We start from the raw sequence: 19,623 nt of genomic DNA on the forward strand, positions 1-19,623 counted from the left end.
GAAGGCAGCCATGTTTGAAGGTGAAGGACCCCTGACAGTTAAGTCCAGTTGCGAATGACTCTGGGGTTGCAGCGCTCATCTCGCTTTACTGGCCGAGGGAGCTGACGTTTGTCTACAGACAGTTTTTCTGGGTCATATGGCCAGCATGACTAAACTGCTTCTGGCGAAACCAGAGCAGCGCATGGAAATGGCTTTTACCTTCCTGCTGGAGCGGTACCTATTTATCTACTTGCACTTTTTGCGTGTTTTTGAACTGCTAGGTTGGCAGGAGCTGGAACCAAACAATGGGCGCACACCCCGTCACGGGGATTTGAACTGCCAACCTTCTGATTGGCAAGCCCAAGGCTCAGTGGTTTAACCCACAGCGCCACCGACGTCCCTCATGCAGCCCTGTTTAGGGAAGCTTTTAATGTTTGATGTATTACGCTATTTTAATATTTTGTTGGAAGCCGCTCAGAGGGGCTGGGGAAGCCCAGCCAGATGGGCGGGGTATAAATAATAAAGTATTATTATTATTTGAACAGGAGGTCCTGAAAACCTCCTCTGTTGTCACCAGACCTAGCCTGTGTGTTTGAGTTCTCTTCCCAGCTGCAGGCCATTCACAATATGAGTCCAAAGAGATATGGGCAGATTTACCTCCTTAGCCATGGAAAATGAGGGCCATCACTGTTACCTGGCCCCTCCTTTTTTTCCTTGGATACCTCTGGCGTTTATGTTAAAGCTCCTCCCTTTTTACTCCATGCAGGAAAAGCCTATGGTATGATAGGAAACAAACACACACACACACACACACACACATACATCGGAAAGCAAAGTAGCAAGTGCTGGGCATCTTTGGCAATGAAACGGCCTCAATTCTTCTGCTTCTTTTCACAAAAAACTGAACTCAAGTAAGATGGTGATGGGGGCGGGGAGCACACACTTGGAATGACGCCCTCCACCTTACAGGGGTTAACCGGTATGAAAGAAATCACAGTGACTACACGGTGTTCTTTCTACCTGTCTTGCTTGGGTTGAAAATATCTCGGACCCCAGCAAATATAGCAGAAAGTCCCTGAAGGCAAATAGCAAAATGAAAATGTCAAGTAGCATTTCACTTGGCCTTTAACATCAAACAACATTTTTCTCCTTGTTTGTGCAGGGGTTTTTGTGTAGTAGTTTTTTAAATAAAAAAAGAAACCACCAATATTCAAAATGGTTTAGAAGTAGAGCTAGAAATTGTAGTGCTGCTATTATTATTATTATTATTATTATTATTATTATTATTATTATTAGCTGTTAGTAGCAATAGTAATATTTATGTCGACCTTGATTGAATGATTTTGGGCTTTATTTTGTGTTTCAGTTATTTATTTATTGTAAACTAGCCAGAGGACTTTATGGGGTGGGGATACAAATGTTGTAAACAAAGAAATGAATCAGTTCAACAAAATGAATTCCGATAGAAACAAATGTAAGGTTGTACACTTGTTGTTGTTTAGTCGTGTCTGACTCTCCGTGACCCCATGGACCAGAGCACGCCAGGCACTCCTGTCTTCCACTGCCTCCCGCAGTTTGGTCAAACTCATGCTGGTAGCTTCGAGAACACTGTCCACCATCTCATCCTCTGTCGTCCCCTTCTCCTTGTGCCCTCAATCTTTCCCAACATCAGGGTCTTTTCCAGGGAGTATTCTCTTCTCATGAGGTGGCCAAGGTATTAGAGCCTCAACTTCAGGATCGGTCCTTCCAGTGAGCACTCAGATGTCTTCTAAAAGTTGTGTAGTTCTTTATCTCCTTGACCTCTGATGAGAGGGTGTTCCACAGGGAGGGTGCCACTGCCAAGAAGGCTCTCTGCCTGGTTCCCTGTAACTTCACTTCTTGCAGTGAGGGAACTGCTAGAATACCCTTGGAGGAGGACCTCAGTGTTTAGGTTGGATGATGGGGGTAGAAGCACTCCTTCAGAGGGCCAAGGCCATTTAGGGCTTTAAAGGTCAGCACCAACACTTTGAATTGTGCTTGGAAATGTACTGGGAGCCAGTGCAGATCTTTTAGGACCGCTGTTATATGGTCTCAGCGGCTGCCCCCAGTCACCAGCCTAGCTGCCACATTCTGGATTAGTTGTAGTTTGAGTCACCTTCAAAGGTAGCGCATTGCAGTAGTCCAAGTGGGAGATAACTAGAGCATGCACCACTCTGGTGAGACAGTCTGGGGGCAGGTAGGGTCTCAGCCAGCATACCAAATGGAGCTGGTAGACAGCTGTCCTGGACACAGAATTGACCTGGTGCCTGACCATGCCAGTCCCCAACATTGGGACTGCATAACATACTCTCACCCAACCAGATATTTCTCTAGAAACCATTGTTGCTCCAAGTGTTTGGTTAAGTTCAAAAAAAAAGATGGATAATCTCCAAATTGCAGAATTTATCCATTATCAATTGCTTGCCACCAACGGAGCTGAGATGGGTTATCTCACTTGGGGAGGTGGTGGTTTATGTAGCCTTCCAACGTCTCTTCTGAACCTCTGGCTGCAGTCAAATTGCCTGGTTGCATTGCAACAGTTTGCAAATGTTTGCCAATCCCATCGACGCCAAATGCAGAAATAACAGCTTGCCTTCTGTTCTGCCTTCTGTGCCGGGAGCAGATGTCTGCTGTTAATCTGGGTTTCATTTCTAGTTGTGAAGGAGAGAAACCTTCCTGGATTGGTTTTGGTCTACGAAGAACAACTATGCTAGAGGTTCCTCAAATTTTGTTCTAGTGAGCACTGATTTACATGATGCTGTGGACAAGTGGAGGAGGACAGGAGGGTAGGATTAGTTTGCAGGAATTTCCTTTGATAATGCTACTAAGGAATCGGAGGTGGAGAGTTATCTTGCTTCCAGGCCAACCCTGTTCTCTGGAACTGTCCTTATTCACTCACCTTTTTGGAGTGTGCAGAGACCTCATCACAATTCAGTTGCAATCCAGTAGTCCTCCCTATTTTGCCAGATATATGATTTATGGATTTATGTCTGGTGTGGCAAGGCACTACAGTGGTACCTTGGGTTACAGATGCTTCAGGTTACAGACTCTGTTAACCCAGAAATAGTACCTCGGGTTAAGAACTTTGCTTCAGGATGAGACAAGAAATTGCGTGGTGGCGGTGTGGCAGCAGCGGGAGGCTCCATTAGCTAAAGTGGTACCTCAGGTTAAGAACAGTTTCAGGTTAAAAACGGACCTCCAGAATGAATTAAGTTCTTAACCCGAGGTACCATTGTAAAGGTAAAGGGGGTAAAGGGACTTTTGACCGGTAGGTCCAGTCGTGGACAACTCTGGGGTTGCGGCGTTCATCTTGCTTTAAAGGCTGAGGGAGCCGGCATTTGTCTGCTTCCGCAGACAGTTTTTCTGGGTCATGTGACCAGCATGACTAAGCCGCTTTTGGCGAACCAGAGCAGCGCACGGAAACACCGTTTACCTTCCCGCCAGAGCAGTACCTATTTATCTACTTGCACTTGATGTGCTTTCGAACTGCTAGGTTGGCAGGAGCTGGGACTGAACAATGGGAGCTCACCCCGTCGTGGGGATTCGAACCACCATCCTTCTGATCGGCAAGCCCTAGGCTCAGTGGTTTAGACCACAGTGCCACCCACGCAAGGCACCACTGAGGCTTTTAAGGGCTCATTTGCCTTTAGAAAACACTTCCTCTTTGCAAGTACAGCCCATTTTATTGCTTCATATATTGTCCAAACATCTGCACTGTTCCTTGGAGTTTTGCCCCCTTGGTATTTAGCACTTGGGGGGTACTGAACCTCAGTGCCAACATGTGCACTGGCCTTGCTCCTGGCTGACTTTTGGAAGAACCCCAATGAGCATAGAAACATCCCCTTTGGGCTTTAAATATATGGTGTCCCATGGCCCTTGCCTAACCACCAACTGCTGACCACAACTGAGGTAGGTAATTTGCCCTTCTCACTGTAGGCTAATTGCCCATAATGGTGGCTGCTCTATGCTTCACCTCTTTGCTGAGCACTCCATCTTATAACTCAACTATGAAGCACCAGGAAATGTATCCTGTTTCCTTATCGTGTGGGGCATCCCTGCACCATTTCTGCAAGCTGCTGGAGGCAGGCTGGTGCTATCGCAGAGAAGGATGGAGCTGGTGTGTGGAACTGTGGCGACGAAGCAACTCATCACTTAATCCATGTGGCCTCCAGGTTGTGGAATGCTCTCATCTCTGAGGTGCGAAGGGCTGGAGCTCAGCGGTAGAGTATCTGCTTTGAATGAAGAAGGTCCCAGGTACTATCGCCAGCATCTCCAAGCAAGACTGGGAGAGATTCTCTGCCTGAGACCCTGGAGAAGCACAGCCAGTATAGGAAATGCTGAACTAGATGAACTTAGCATAAGGCAGTTTGCTATGTTCCAGTATTGGGATACAGCTTTTGGGATGTTTCCCCTCATGCTGCATTCCCTGTTTTGCTGCTCTTGTTTTTGGTATTGGGTTTATTTGTTTTGTTCTTTTGACACTGGCAAGACCAGCAGTTTCACAACTGGAGGAAATAGCAGCATGGGAGGACGAACACCCCAACTTTGCCAGTGTGTTAAAAACGGCATGTGTTGAAAGATCCCAGGTGACATCTAGAGTGACATGACTTCTATTTTTATATTGTGTGTGTGTGTATATATAATAGAATTGTGATGCTGCAATGGCTGTGCCTTCTCAGACTTATAATTCCACTCCTACAGAATCTGAGGCCCAAAGGTAGTGATTTCACCAAACTGTACATGCATTGTAACTCACTCTACGCGGGGTTGCCCTTGAAGCTGACCCAGAAACTCCAACAAGTGCAGAATGCGAGGCTCCTTATGGGGTCCTTGCCGTAGAATCACATTCATCCAGTGCTTTACCAACTGCACTGACTCCCGGTGGAGTACAGGGTCAGGTTCAAGGTGCTGGTTTTGACCTTTAAAGCCCTATGCAGCCTAGGACCCACACCTACAGGACCGCCTCTCCTGGTATGCCCCACGGAGGACCTTAAGGTCCACAAATGACAACATTTTGGAGGTCCCAGTTCACAAGGTGGTTAGACTGGTCTCAACTAGGGCCAGGGCCTTTTCAGTACTGGCCCCGACTTGGTGGAACGCTCTGTCACAAGAGACTAGGGCCCTGCGGGACTTGACATCTTTTCACAGGGCCTGCAAGACAGAGCTGTTCCGCCTGGCCTTTGGTTTGGACTCAGTCTGACCCTTATGTTGCCCTCCCCTTATGGTCTCGATCTATCGGGTCTTTTAAAAACGAGGCTTCATTTTAAATTGCATTTTAACCTGTATTTTAAATTGGTCCCCCCCATTATGTTTTTACTGTGATTTTATTGGTGTTAGCTGCCCTGAGCCTGGCCAGGGAGGGCGGGGTATAAATAAAATGTATTATTATCTGTCAGAGCTGCCTCCAGGTCCCAGCTCACAGAGGACCAACGCTAGGCTGTAGTTATGTACAAAAGTCTTTATTGAGATTCAGTTTCCATTTTAAAGCCGCAGCGTGCAGCTCTACGTCCCGACCTTAGACCGGCGAAGTCCCGTCTGAGTCTCCGCCCCCTCTACACTAGTTTAAGACTCTCGCTTTGCTCCACCTCTTCCTAAGTTCCTTTCTCCTCTGGGCCCTTCTGCCCGCTAGGGTTTCATCCTTTCTGGACTCCTCTGACGCTGACCCTGATGATTCTTCCCCCTCCTTCCGGCGGGCTTTAGGACCTGGTTCCCTATCCGGGCTACCTTCTGTGCCGCTCGCCTGTACCTTTGAACTTGGGGCGCGCGCCCAGCCTGCAACTTTCCTCTTGACCGTTAACTCGCTCTCCGATGGAGGCGTGGTCAACCCTGACTCATCTTCTCTCACTGGTGGTGCATATGTGGGCTCTGATACCTGGAACTCCTCCCCCCCACTGCGCTCTGGTGGGGAAGCTGGTCCTGATTTCCAACTGCTGCTCTGGGAGTCCCCGCTGGCCCCTTGCTTCTGGGGTGTCCCCCTTGGCTCGCCCCTTGCCCTGCCCATCGGCGCCCCCTTCTGTGAATCTTCCGATTCGCTGGAGAGGCTCATGGAATCTCTCGGGCTGCTGTCATATTCTCCTACGCTGCCCTCGGATTGCTCCCCCTCGCTCTCCATCTCTTCTCCTCCCTGCGCTCCCGCTGAGTCCCTGACATTATCAGAGAGATAAGTGTCAAATGAGTGCATCAAGTTGTTGGCTTCTTGTTTCACAACAGATGTGAAGAACGGTGTGTGATAAACTTACTACCACTGGAGTTTGTTAGGGCCGGGAGGGTGCCAGGACCCTTCCCATACCTAACGCCCCCCATCCCCACTATTGGAGGCTGTATATCTTAGAATACCAGTTGTTGGGGCACCCAGATGGTTAGGGAGAGGGCTGTGGTTCTCAGGTCCTGCTTGTGGGATCCACATGGACATCTGGTTGAGAACAGGATGCTGGACTAGATTTGGTCTGATCCAGCAGCCTCCTCTTGTGTTTCTTGTAAGAAATAAAAATTCTCTGACTATTAAGTTGATGTGACCCAAGCTTCTGTCCACTTCCCAGTTACGATGGACTTGCTTATCCCTATTTGAGATCCTTGAAACTGGAGATGCCAGATACTGAATTTAAGACCTTCTGCCTTCAGAAGTTGTGCTCTGCCAGGGAGGTACAATCCCTACCTTTAAACATGACATCTTATGTCTTATTTTTTTAAAAACTATTTTTTTTAAAAAAATCTGGTATATTTTAAAAAATATCTGGATGGAAGCGAGAGCTGGACCATAAAGAAGGCTGATCGCCGAAGAATTAATGCTTTTGAATTCTGGTGCTGGAGGAGACTCTTGAGAGTCCCATGGACTGCAAGAAGATCAAACCAATCCATTCTGAGGGAAATCAGCCCTGAGTGCTCACTGGAAGGACAGATCCTGAAGCTGAGGCTCCAATACTTTGGCTACCTCATGAGAAGAGAAGACTCCCTGGAAAAGTCCCTGATGTTGGGAAAGTTTGAGGGCACAAGAAGAAGGGGATGACAGAGGACGAGATGGTTGGACAGTGTTCTCGAAGCTACAAACATGAGTCTGACCAAACTGCGGGAGGCAGTGGAAGACAGGAGTGCCTGGTGTGCTCTGGTCCATGGGGTCACAAAGAGTCGGACACGACTAAACGACTAAACAACTAAACAACAACAACATCTGGTAACAATCACTGAATCAAATGAGCCTGAGGCTGAATAAATAAGCAAGGACACCGCTGGTATGAAACATACATCTTAACTTTTTTTTCTGTCTTCATTCTGTGTGCTTTATTTTTTTTTCCATATTTTTTTTTTACACAAATGGAATGGATGCATTGAGTATTTACACTTAACAGGAGTGAATGCTGTCTAGTGTATTTGTAAACTCCAGTTGCAGTTCAGAGTAACGCCGCCACCCCACCCCCGCCACCCCACAAAATTACATCTGAGTTGAGAAACAATCCTGTCAGAGAGAAGGGTGTAAAAAGAAAAAGAAAAGAGAAGTGTGAAGAACAAAGCATACAGCCCATTTGCACTCCGGCATTCAGACAGTCAAGTTCAGCATACAAAGTCACATACAAAGCTGTTGTTACTTTTCCGGGATCCTGCAATGCCATTTGTTTCCAAAGTGATGTTCTGCAGGCAATATACCCTTTTGCCCTTCCTGTACAACACAGGAACATCGGAAGCTGTCTTATACCAGGCTGGGCTGTTAGTCCATCTAGTACAGCAACTATCTACCTGAGCTATGATCCCTGCAGAAATAAGGCGTGATCCTGATTTCCCCCTTGCGTTTCCTTACGGCTTAGGACAAACATTACATTTTGCAACCAGGGGATGATTCCTTGAATAAGTCTTGTGGATATAAATATGTAGGTAAATCACTGAGCTGAAATGAGGCATCCTTCTGACTTGTGAGAAAAAAAGACTGGGCCTTAGGTTTTTTTTAACCATGTTGTAGCTTTTAAACTGTTTGTGATTCCTCCAGAAATTTTCCAAGGTGGTCTCAAAAGATTTGTAGCCAGGAGAGTGTGACATTGCAGAACACAAGCACAGGTAGTCTAATGTATTTACAGTTGTTGCGTTGTATTACTTTTAAGGATGTCTTAGGGAGTTAGCCTTGCCCAGCGTAGACCCACTGAAATTGACAATGACCAATTTAGGCCCATCAATTTCAGTGGGTCTTCTCAGCATGGTCCCTATAAAGTTGTCCCAGGAGTCAAAAGAGAGAACAGGCACCCTTCTATGCCCGTTCAAAAAGAGGGTTCTACCCCGGAACTGGTGGACTTATTTCCCTCCCATTGGGATGAATGGGGAATAACCAAGAAAAATGGTGGCAGACCACCCTTCTACCCTTGCTTTCCCTCCTATCTTTATAGTTAAAAGGATGGCTGAATAGTCAAGGGGAGTCCCAGAATATCTAGGTGCAGAGCAGTTTCGCACTGGCCCCCACTGTGACAATAGTCCTGTACCTCAACAGGAACATCAATAGGGATGGATGAACTTATTTGAGAGAGCTCCCTCCTCCTGCACTGATCTTATTGGTTTCTTAATCCTAGGAATTCAATAAATATCTACACATTTCACTAGATACCCACTGAAAAATGATTTAGTGCAACGGTTCAGGAATCATGGAAAGCGCTTATTTTGACCAACAAAGCTCTGCAAGGCATGGGGTCCCAATGCATGCAGGGCTTCCTTTCTCCATAGGAACCTGCTTAGATCCAGAGATTGGCACTTCTTGTCCTTCTCCAAGTTTGAGTGAATCCTCAGAGTATGGTAACAGGTGAATGGGCCTTTTTTTTTTTTTGGTAAAAACAAAATAAAAAAATTCCTTCCAGTAGCACCTTAAAGACCAACTAAGTTAGTTCTTGGTATGAGCTTTCGTGTGCATGCACACTTCTTTTTATTTTTTTATTTTTTTATTTTTTATTTTTGACTATGGCAGACCAACACGGCTACCTATCTGTAACTTTTTTTTGGTAGTTTACCTCTTGTAGAATGATCCCACCACCTGGGAAGCTTGCCCTATCACTGGCATTTTACTTTTTTCCAGCTCCAGGCAAATATGTATTTATTTGCCCAGATGCTTTGGAAAACTTTCATAGAATCATAGAATCCTAGAGTTGGAAGAGACCACAAGGGCCATCGAGTCCAACCCCCTGCCAAGCAGGAAACACCATCAGAGCACTCCTGACATATGGTTGTCAAGCCTCTGCTTAAAGACCTCCAAAGAAGGAGACTCCACCACACTCCTTGGCAGCAAATTCCACTGTCGAACAGCTCTTACTGTCAAGAAGTTCTTCCTAATGTTTAGGTGGAATCTTCTTTCTTGTAGTTTGGAACCATTGCTCCGTGTCCGCTTCTTTAACGGTCTGGCTTTCTGGGGTTATTTGCTGGTGTCCCTTTCTGTGTTGGTTTGGGGTTTTGTTTTTAGGCGAGTCTGGATCAAAACTTACAGTATTCCTTGGCATTGTCTTAACGAATATATTGTTATCAGCTGCTTTTTAGCATTTGAGCTTTTCCTTAGGTAGCTTTCGGACGTCCTTCAGTTCTGGCGGTGTGGAATGAAGAAATCTAACTAAGTAAACTAATGCATGGAAGAGTTTAGGGGCTGCATGTGGTGCACTTTCTGTGTACACGTGGCAGTAGTCAGGCCTGAAGCAACTCACGTGAACTCACAGCAGGTCGCAGTATCCTCTGCAATGTGTTGGGAATGGAGTGGGCAACCTTTTGACCTTTCAGATGTTGCGGGACCACAACTCCCATCATCCTTGACCATGGGGATGATGTGAGGTGGAGCCCAACACCATCACAGGCCACAGGCTTCCTACCACTGTCTTAGGAGTTCCGTGGCAGATGGATTGGGATGCTTCAGTTGGCTTTTATGCTTTACAAACTGCCTAGAAGCCACCTTTTTGTTGGCATCCATCTGTCTTGAGAGACAATGAAGTGTGCCTTTAGGGGTGAAAAACTACTTTGTTAGCTGCATCAAAGTGATGCAGGGCACAAGTCTGGGCAGTGTGTATAATAATAATAATAATAATAATAATAATAATAATAATAATAATAATTTATTTGTACCCTGCCCATCTGGCTGGGCTTTACCAGCCACTCTGGGCGGCTTCCAACAAAGATTAAAAATACATTAAAATGTCACAAATTAACAACTTCCCTGAACAGGACTGCCTTCAGATGTCTTCTAAATGTAAGGTGGTAGTTTATCTCGTTGACATCTGATGGGAGGGCATTCCACAGGGCGGGGGCCACTACCGAGAAGGCCCTCTGCCTGGTTCCCTGTAGCTTTGCTTCTCGCAGGGAAGGAACTGCGAAAAGGCCCTCGGCACTGGACCTCAGTGTCCGGGCAGAAAGATGGGGGTGGAGACGCTCCTTCAGGTATCCTGGGCCTTTGAGGCCGTATAGAGGTCGTGGACTGCCCAGATGACAAGGTGGAGGAGGAGGAGAAGAGGCTAATGCAGAAAGGATTCCTTTAATACAGACTGTTTAAGAAGCCAATGTGATAAAGCAGGGATACCTAATGTGGCACCCTCCACATCTTGTTAGATTACAACTCCCATGAGCTGCAGCCAGTGTGGCCAAATGTCAGGGAATGATGGGAACTGTAGTCCAGCCACATCTGTAGAGCTTTACTTCCGGGTTTCACTGCTCATGCATGCGCAGACGGTCAAAATGACGTCACACGCATGCGTGGGAGCGGCGAATTGCAACCCGTGCATGCACAGGATGTGAACGGGGCTCTGGAATGGATCCCATTCGTATCCAGAGGTACCACTGTAAATGCATTTCAATAGAATATTTTGCATTTATGCTTAAACTATTGTTGCCTGCTCAGCAGCTTCAGGAGGGGACAGGACCTCAAATCGTTTTACAGCACTGCCTTTGCACAAGTTGCAGCCTGTGATCCCTTTTAACATATTTGTATCCACAGGAATGACCCCGAAAGCCAGCTTCTGGTGGCAAAATGTCAGATTTGACCTGCCTCTTAGTATGATGTCCCCCTTGAGTATAGCATTTATATTTGTGAAAACTTTTCAGCTTTCCCCCACCCCACAAAGCAATCATAATGCAATTCCAAAGACAGCAATTGTTCTTTTTGCTCTCTCCCACCATCTCATTCCAGTATTCCACCTACCGTTCCTGACTTCCCAATAAGGATTATGAGGCTGTTGTTTGAGATCAGAAAGGAAACAGAACCTCTATTACGTGGTTGTTTCAATTATGCAAATTCCTTGTGTGTCCCACATGGTAGTCGAAGGACGCCCATGGACTACAGTCCCCACCTAAAGAGGGTCATGGACAAAACAGTGATGTTTCTTCATATGGGAAGGAGGGTGGCAGAGAAGAGTGAGTGAGAGGAGAAGACAGATATTTTCAGAGAGGAACTCATGGTTTAAGTAGGAACTGAAGGTGAAAGGAAGCGGATGCAATCGTGATGCTGTGACTAAGTCACTCTATGCCTACTCTCCCCAACCTGGTGCCCTCTAGATGTTTTGTACTGCAGCTCCTGGGGTCAGGGTGCCAACTGGAATAAAATATTGGGGAGCGGCAGGTAAGCCCCATCCTGCACAACTAAGCACAAGACATGGCGTGTGCACACCATTTGAATGGCAATGCCCATCAATTTTGGGGGACCCCTGTCCCCCTCAAATATTTTATTGGGGTGCCAAAGGGGCCTAGACCCCTAGGAATTGGCTGCAATTATGGGGACTGTAGTCCAAAAAGAAACACCTGGAGAGCACTAGATTGGGGAAGGCTGCCCTATGCTATGCCACCTTGCTTAGGAGGTACCCTTTCTACTTCTAGTTGAAACAAGCAAATTAGCAGATATAGCTTAGTTAGATTACCCCATATGACTCTGCCTGAATTTTGAGGTCATCATCAGAGACCTCAAATTCGGTGCAGGTCCTTGTCAGTTGTGGCACCAATGTTACCGAATACCCTCCCAAGGTAGGGCTACCCAGCTCTATGTCTGCTCACTTTGCATCTTCCTTCCAGTGTGCTTTTATGATGCCTTTGCCCTGTTACTTCATGGTGCCCCCTCTCAATCCCACGTGCGGAAGCTGAATGAACTGGCAGCTGAGTAGTGCTTCAACACTGGTGATAGGATAGCATCTTCCACAATACCTGAGGCAGCAGGCTGGATGGAGTGGCCCAGGAAAGGCCACGTGGCAACAGAGGGGAATGTCTGAAAACTCAGGAGGAATAGTTGGGGGCTGCTACTACCTCGCTCTGCCTAATGGTAGGGCTGGCTCACTTGATGTTCTTGTATGGCATTGTATATTTTAAATGTGTGATCCACATTGCATGCTTTCCTTTGAATACATGAGTGGGATAAAAGTGGTTTTTTTGAGGGGAGGGGGTAATGAAAACCTGTGCCAAAGGTTCATCCCAGTTACAAAGCAGGTTACTGCTTCAGGAGCTGTCAAGACAGGACGGATCCTGTATACCTGAAGGAGCATCTCCACTCCCCTCGTTCAGCTCCAAAGGCCTCCTGGTGGTTCTCTCATTGTGAGAAGTGAGGTTACAGGGAACCAGGCAGAGGGTCTTCTTGGTAGTCATGTTCACCCTGTGAAATGCCTTCCTGTCAGATGTCAAACAGTTAAACAACTATCTGACTTTTAGAAGACATCTGAAGGCAGCCCTATACAGAGTAAATAGTCTCATTGTCATAATTTTTTGCTCTTCTACTTCAAACCAAGGGGTTCCCCAAACACACATTTCTATCCCCCCCCAAGTGAATTTTAAAAACAGAAGCGGGGTTTGGTGCCTTTTGAAAACCTGGCCATTCCTACTTAAGTAGCTTTTAAATACTATACAAATATTTGCTTCCCCTGATGTGGAGTTACCTCTGGAAGAAAACTTGCACCATCCATTTTGCGAGAAAGCTGTTTGAAGTTTGTGAAGTTTGCTCTTGCTAAGCTCCATTAATTCCCCACTAAAAAAGCAAAAAAGGCAGTGCCACCAAAACATACAGATAAACTGATGAATAAATACAAATGGCTCCATCTGAGAGAATTTTACATGTGTAGCAGAATGGTTTGTGGACAGAGAGAAGAAACAACCAAACAAAAATAATGCATTGTCGGCATGCTGCGGACATGAAGCCATGGTGATTATATTTTTTGGTTCAACCTGGACTGCCGACGGTGCTACAGATTGTGCCAGAAGAAGATAAGAAATAGCACCAGGGAAATGATCTGGCACATTCCCCTAAAGGAGTCAGTATTTGCCATTCCTCCAACCCCCTTCCTCAGACCCTGGGCAGAAAGTGTTCCCTCTGGGAAGCGAAGCGCGGCTTGTTGCAGACATTGGCACCGGCAGCGTCCGAGAGGCCTAAGCTCAGTCTCGGGTCATAGGAACATGGGAAGCTGCCTTATATTGAGTCAGATCATTGGTCCATCTTGCTCAGTATTGTCTACACGGACTGGCAGAGGCTCTCCAGGGTTCCAGGCAGAAGAGTTCCTCCATTGTTCTTGGAAATGGCGGGATTGAACCCGGGACCTTCTGCATGCAAAGCGCATTTTCTACCACTGAGCTAGGGACCTTCACCATGGACTCCCTTCAGCAGCATGTTCATGGTGCCTCTTGTGGCAACTGCCACCCTATGTTATCTTTAGGGCATTGAAAGGGCCCTTGGCTACTTGCTTTGGCTTGGCAAAATCCCATATTTAAATCGAGGAGGTGGGGAAATGGCAGGCCACAAAGGTTCACAAGTTTAGTAGGACTTAGGGAAACTCCCCCCCCCCCAACATTTATCCTGATGCATTTTGTCCTCGTTATAGGATGTAATTTGATGTTGTTCAAAGATTGCGGGGGGGGGGGGGAGGAACTCAAGGTGCTACAAAATGACATTTATTATGAATGGAGCTTTTTTAATGTAAAAAAAAGAATCCTTTAATAAAGGGCATGTTTTTAAGCAACAATTCCAACACAGCAGGGATAGTGTGCTAACTCTACCGCCCTTGGGAAAGGAATTTTTCTGGAACCCATTGGGTTTTGTAGCACCTACTTGCTATTTTTCTTTTGGCCTAAGGGAAAGATTGGGCAACACCTCACCTGGATCCAGCCCACGCATGCGGAGGGTTTGCTAGAACACCCTTGCACTATCCATGCACCCGGCCCTCTGATGTTCTTGGGCATTCATATGGGGCCATAATTTTTCGATATGGCCAATGAGTGTAAAAACCCTAATGTGCAAAGACCTAAATTGCACAGTTGGTTACCAGATTCAATTCAGGAAATTGACTTGCGAGAGTTTGACCTACACGTTGTAGTTTGTTCTTGAACTTTAGGGTCCCGTATGGATGCCAAGAGACATTGGAGGTACGGCTGTAAAGTTGTGTGAGTGGAGGTATGAGCCAGACGGGCTATCATCTGTTCCAGCCCTCCACAGATAATAAAAAGTGAAGTCTTGTCTCAATCATTCCCTCAAGGATGATTTTGTGGTAGCTACTTTTTCTTCTCTACTTGTCCATACTCTTGACCTCTTTATGGTATAGAGGAGGTGAGGTTTTCCCAGGAGGCGCTGATGGAATGATTGAGGCAAGGCCACATTCCCACCATACATTTAAATCACCCCAGAGCATCCTGGGAAGTGTAGTTTGTTAAGGGGGTTGAGAGTCGTTAGGAGACCTCCTGTTCCCCTCGTAGAGCTACAGTTCGATTGCTAAAACACTTTGTGAATGGTAGTTCTGGGAGAGGAACATGGATCTCCTAACAACTATAACAGACTACAGCTCCCAGAATTCTTTGGGGGAAGCCATGCTGTTGGTATCATGTGACTTTCAATGCATGGTGCGAATGCGGCTGTAAAAGGAACACAAAGTTCGTAAGTTATCGAGACATGAAACAAATGGAAATGCAAATCCTAAAAGAGAGCCAGCCTTCTTTTGCTGCTTTTCTCAATGATTTTTCTCCTTTCCTCTCTTTCTTTCCTTTTTTTGCTTAAAAAAAGTGCAATGGCAACTCTAAGCTGGAAGCACACAAACACGCACGCACACACATACATACATACACACATGCGCGTACACGCACACACGCACACACACATCCACACACACACACACACACACACACACACACGGAAACAGGAAAAAAAGTTACTACAGTAACCAAGGACTGATGGGAAATTGATTGTAGTCAGCCACAGTGGTACTGCCAAACTGGAAAGCACAGCACATGACATAACAGAACATTTATCAGTAGGATAGTTCTCTTAGAAGGTTACATGCTTAACTGAGAAACAAAACAGAACAAACAGAAAGACTGATGGGAGTGGTGAAAAACAGAACTGGAAATCAGACAGAAAGATTTTGCATCAGGTCCTTGAGGAGGTGTTCTAGACCTCTAGACCTGAGACAACATTTTGCTGATATAAAAAAATGAACAATTGTTCCTAAGGATTTGGACTTCTCTGGATTTCTGCAGAATGATCTCCAAATATCACTAATTTTCATTTTTTTTCCTTTTTAAGGAAAAACCACCAAGTTTCTAGCCCTTTTGATTTGGAAAATATTTTGATTGATTTTTATTTTTTTGCAAGTCTGGAGCTAGCTGGACAGAAGCAAACAGCGCTAAGAGAAGAACACATTTTCTTGTGTCCATCTTAAGTCGGATGTTAAGGAAAGTTTAGCTGGGCCAGTGTGGCCAAGTGAACACCAAGTCACATGATGAAGGCAAAATGAATTTCGAGTCCTTCACCATGTAGCCTTGGGCAATTCTATTGACTCCTTGACTCCATGTCTTGCTCGCCCCACCTTCCCCACACTTTGAAATGGGGGAGATCAATAACGACCCATCTGAGAAGGAGATTGTGAGTACAAGCAAGTCAGAGGTGATAACATTGCACCTCGTGTCTTAGAAAATGCTACATTAGAGATCAGTGACAACCTTGGCCTATAGAATTTCTCACGAGCCCTCGCTTTTTCTTATTTGTATTTCCAGCTAATTCCATCTCCGCAGGCATGCAATTCCATGCACCTATGGGTGCTCCAGTGTACAAATGGTGCTTCTCTACCCAAAAGAGTATCCTCGGAACTGCCCCATCGATTGGAGGAGATGGGGGAGCCATAGAGGTCTCTATCAGGAGCTGTACATTCCAATCCAGGAGAAATTAGGTACTGTAGTCAGTGGGATTTAAGTGCACAGTGAATCATTCAAACCCCCGTGACAATGTGTCTCCTCTGGATTGCATCATTAGACAAGAGCCTGAAATGTTTAAAACAGGAGCTCGTTAGGTGGAGGAATTGAGATGTTGGTTCTTAAGACGTATGTACAAACTGAAGCATATAATAACGATGCCAAAGAAAAGTGATGTAAAACGATGGACTCCTGCAAGCGAATAAGCAGGAGCTGTTTTTAATCCCCGCCCAGGCTGAAAAACAAGCCAGCAACAAAGATCACCTGGTCTTGAAAGCCAAGTGGCAACAAAAGATAATTTCCCATTCTTCCTGCAGTGCTAAATAATCCAAGCAGCTGCTTGCTAGTACCCAAACGCCAGTCACGTATGGGAGATTCAGGCTGCAATCCTTTACTCACCTGGGAGTAAGCCTCATTGAACTCAACAGGGCTATCTTCTGGTAGGCATGGACAGGGTTGCACTGTCAGTGCTCTGTGCATGCACATCCCTGACACACTATAGCTGGCTCTTCTTACTCTCCTGCGATTAGAAAACATAGTTTCTAGGTAGCTTCCAGACATGGAATGCTCCACTTGCAACATTACCCCAAGTATTGTGGGCCTTGAAACAAACACTTTATCAGTGGTTTGCCAGCAAAAATAAAAATAAAAATACACCATTGCTTTTTGCTTTTTTTTTGGCAATTTCTCTATCAACAGTTCCCAAGGGAAGAGATTGGAAGAGATCTTACAATGGCGACTGTCTTAATTAATTATTTTCAAAGTGAAACAGAAGTTGCGTTGAGGCCACTGACATTTTGAGTGCTTCCAGATGGGTTATTTTGTGTGTGTGTGTGTGTGTGTGTGTGTGTGTGTGTGTGGAATGGGGCTCCACATGCAGGCAAGATTTTTGCAGCGCCCACATGGTGTCATTGGCACAACAATGCCATCCCATAATTCCTCCCACTTTTATTCACGTGTATCTTTTCTGGGAGAAACTGAGTAACTCAAAACCCCAAGAACTAAAATTCTCTTTCCAGTAACCTGATTCTGATATCTCAGCAGCCATTTGCAATACTAACACCCAACTGGCTGCACACTTTATTTTTGGGGCAGAAATCCATTTTAATTCTGAGATCTGTTTTCTCTTGTTCTAAGTGCCTCTTTAAGAGTGCAGCAACGCCTAGAAATTTTATCAGCTAGAATAAAAAGGGAGGAGAACACAACACCTTCAAGGTAGGAAGGTAAAAAAAATAACATCTAGAACTTAAGAAATAAGATAATGAGGAAATCTCCTGGGGAAAATAATGGCATAGTGCAACTCGAAACCGCCCCCCCCTGACCTTTGCATTTTACAGCCAGCCAAGGGTGAAAAATAGTTCACCTTTCAATTACTTAATCTTTACAAAATATCTCACAAAATATTTTGTCACCTATAGAAATTAGCGCCTATACATCAATATAGATTTCTTTAAATAAATTATTCCATCTGTTAAGTGCCTTCTGTCTTTATATAAATGATAATATAGACAATCAAAATAAAACGTAAAGCTTTTCCCAATTGTATCCCTCACTGTCAAGTTTAAGTACCCTGAACCCCCAAAGTTTAAGTTTTTCTTAAAATGTGTGAGTGTTCTGATGTGGAATGAAATTCGTTGCCTGGACCCTCAATGGCATTACAAACCTGTTGAAATTGTGGGTCTGAAGTGGTCAGGGAAAAATAATACTCCCGATTGGTTTCAGAAAAAAACCCAAAAAAACCTGATGTGCATAGTTATACGAAAGTCGAGGTGTAGCAAATACAAATGCGCTATGACCAAAACGAAAAAACAACCAGCCCACCCCAGCAGAAGTCCCTGATCCAACATCCAGAACAAGCTATTCAAGGTCTTTCCAGAGTTTGGTGGAAGATGGATCAGGTCCTATAGGATATTATCCTGCAAGGCGCAGGGCACTCGGCTCCTCGTCCTGTTTAAATACAAGCTTCATCCATGTCCGCTTCAAGCGTCCGCCTTACCCATCGGAGTCAGAGCGATGCTCCTTGCAGGATATTGAGGTCCAAGGCCTGGGAATGTCTTCTCCAAAGCCATCAATGAACACATTGAGGTGAGCCAAGAATACAGATTGGGGTGGAGGCAGCACTGCCGGCCAGCTTTCTCAGACAGCGGCTCTTCCGCGTCATAAGTCCATCTCTGCCCAGTGGTGCAATGAGCTCACGGCTAGCAGTTTCCTTTTTTTCCCTTGTTAATATGGCAAAAGTCTCTCTCTCTTATTTTTGTAAAGGTTTTGTTCTTCTTTTCTCTACCCTTTATGACCAAATCAATGTCCTTCATGGCTTCGAACACTTTGTGTTGTACATTCAGAAAAAAATTCACATTGACTGCAAGAAACGTAAAAGTAACTTTCCCCTCCGCCCCCCCCCGGGAAAAAAAAATCACACCCAAAAAAAGTTTCCAAATAAGATAGGATTAAGTTTTCTTCTAAATGCTCTTCCATTGTGATCAGAGGTGAATTGGCGAACTTATAGCTTCTCCTTGGAAGGAATCCAGATGAAAGGCCCAGATTGTTCTTCAATTACAAGTTTGCATTGGTTGTATATATCTTCTAAGGTTTCTCCTTGGACAATAGCTGCAGAAAAGAAATAAAGGTTCTTAACAGTCACATGGGTAAAAATTTTGGGTAGGCAGTTAGGGTCTCCACTTCTGCGTTTCCCCAAAAGATGGAATGCATCATCCCAAAAAAGGTTGGAAAATTTTGCCTATGCTAATTTATATGGTTAAATGCACATATAGAAATATTTACTATGATGTCCATAAGGGAATGTGGCCCTTCCTTGAGCTGGGGGGGGGGGGGAAGGGTTCTCTAGCCACAGGAAACCTTCCCAAGCAATGCATACCTGTAAAATATTCTCCAAATTCTTGTTCTAATTTCATTGCTCGGTCGTACGTCTTCTTGGCTTGCTCTTCTGTGAAACGTTTATTCATTTCCCTAGAAACACATTGGAGGTAAGGAAGATCTGTCACCATTTCATTAGTCGTTTGCTGCAGCCAAAATAAGCCCCAACAAGTTATCTTAAAAATAAATAACTAAAGTGCCCCTTTTTTATCTGGGGTGGGGTAGAGTAAATCCTCAAGCCTTCATACAGGCCATGTTGTTAGAGGCCCTGGAACTAAGGCAAAAAGAGTGGCGTCTGAAAAACAGAACTCTCCTATAAACTATTAATGTTGTAGGAGCACTAAAATATGTTCATATTAAAAGAGCTTAGTGCAAGGTTAGGCAACATGCTGCCTGCCAGATGTTGTTGCACTCCAACTGCCAGATGTTGTTGGACTCCGTTAACTGCAGCCAAAATGGGAGCTGAGTTTCAATGGCATATGGAGGGCACCATGTTGGCTATCGCTGCAGTAATGATACACCTCAGAAGCAGGTCTCTCTCATTATGCTGCTTAGTCAAAATGAGGACAGACGATATTTTCCATGGCAACACAGCCAGGGCTC

The 19,623-nt window shown here is 45.3% G+C and overlaps 1 protein-coding gene across 33 annotated transcripts in view; it reads right to left on the reverse strand.

Annotated features, from left to right (window-relative positions):
• Nucleotides 1-15,127: 15,127 nt before the first annotated feature.
• The window catches only part of DLG2 (discs large MAGUK scaffold protein 2), an 874,668-nt gene continuing 870,172 nt past the window's right edge, over nt 15,128-19,623 (reverse strand). For all 33 annotated transcript variants that reach the window (XM_079973452.1, XM_079973437.1, XM_079973448.1 and 30 more), the window contains 2 exons: nt 19,022-19,113; nt 15,128-18,753 (listed from right to left, as the gene is read on the reverse strand). In XM_079973452.1, coding sequence (XP_079829578.1) covers nt 18,647-18,753; nt 19,022-19,113 — 199 coding nt within the window. In that variant the 3' untranslated portion in view covers nt 15,128-18,646. The remainder of the gene's footprint in view (nt 18,754-19,021; nt 19,114-19,623) is intronic.

Source organism: Podarcis cretensis, assembly GCF_951804945.1.
Source record: "Podarcis cretensis genome assembly, chromosome: 4".
Lineage (NCBI taxonomy): Eukaryota > Metazoa > Chordata > Lepidosauria > Squamata > Lacertidae > Podarcis > Podarcis cretensis.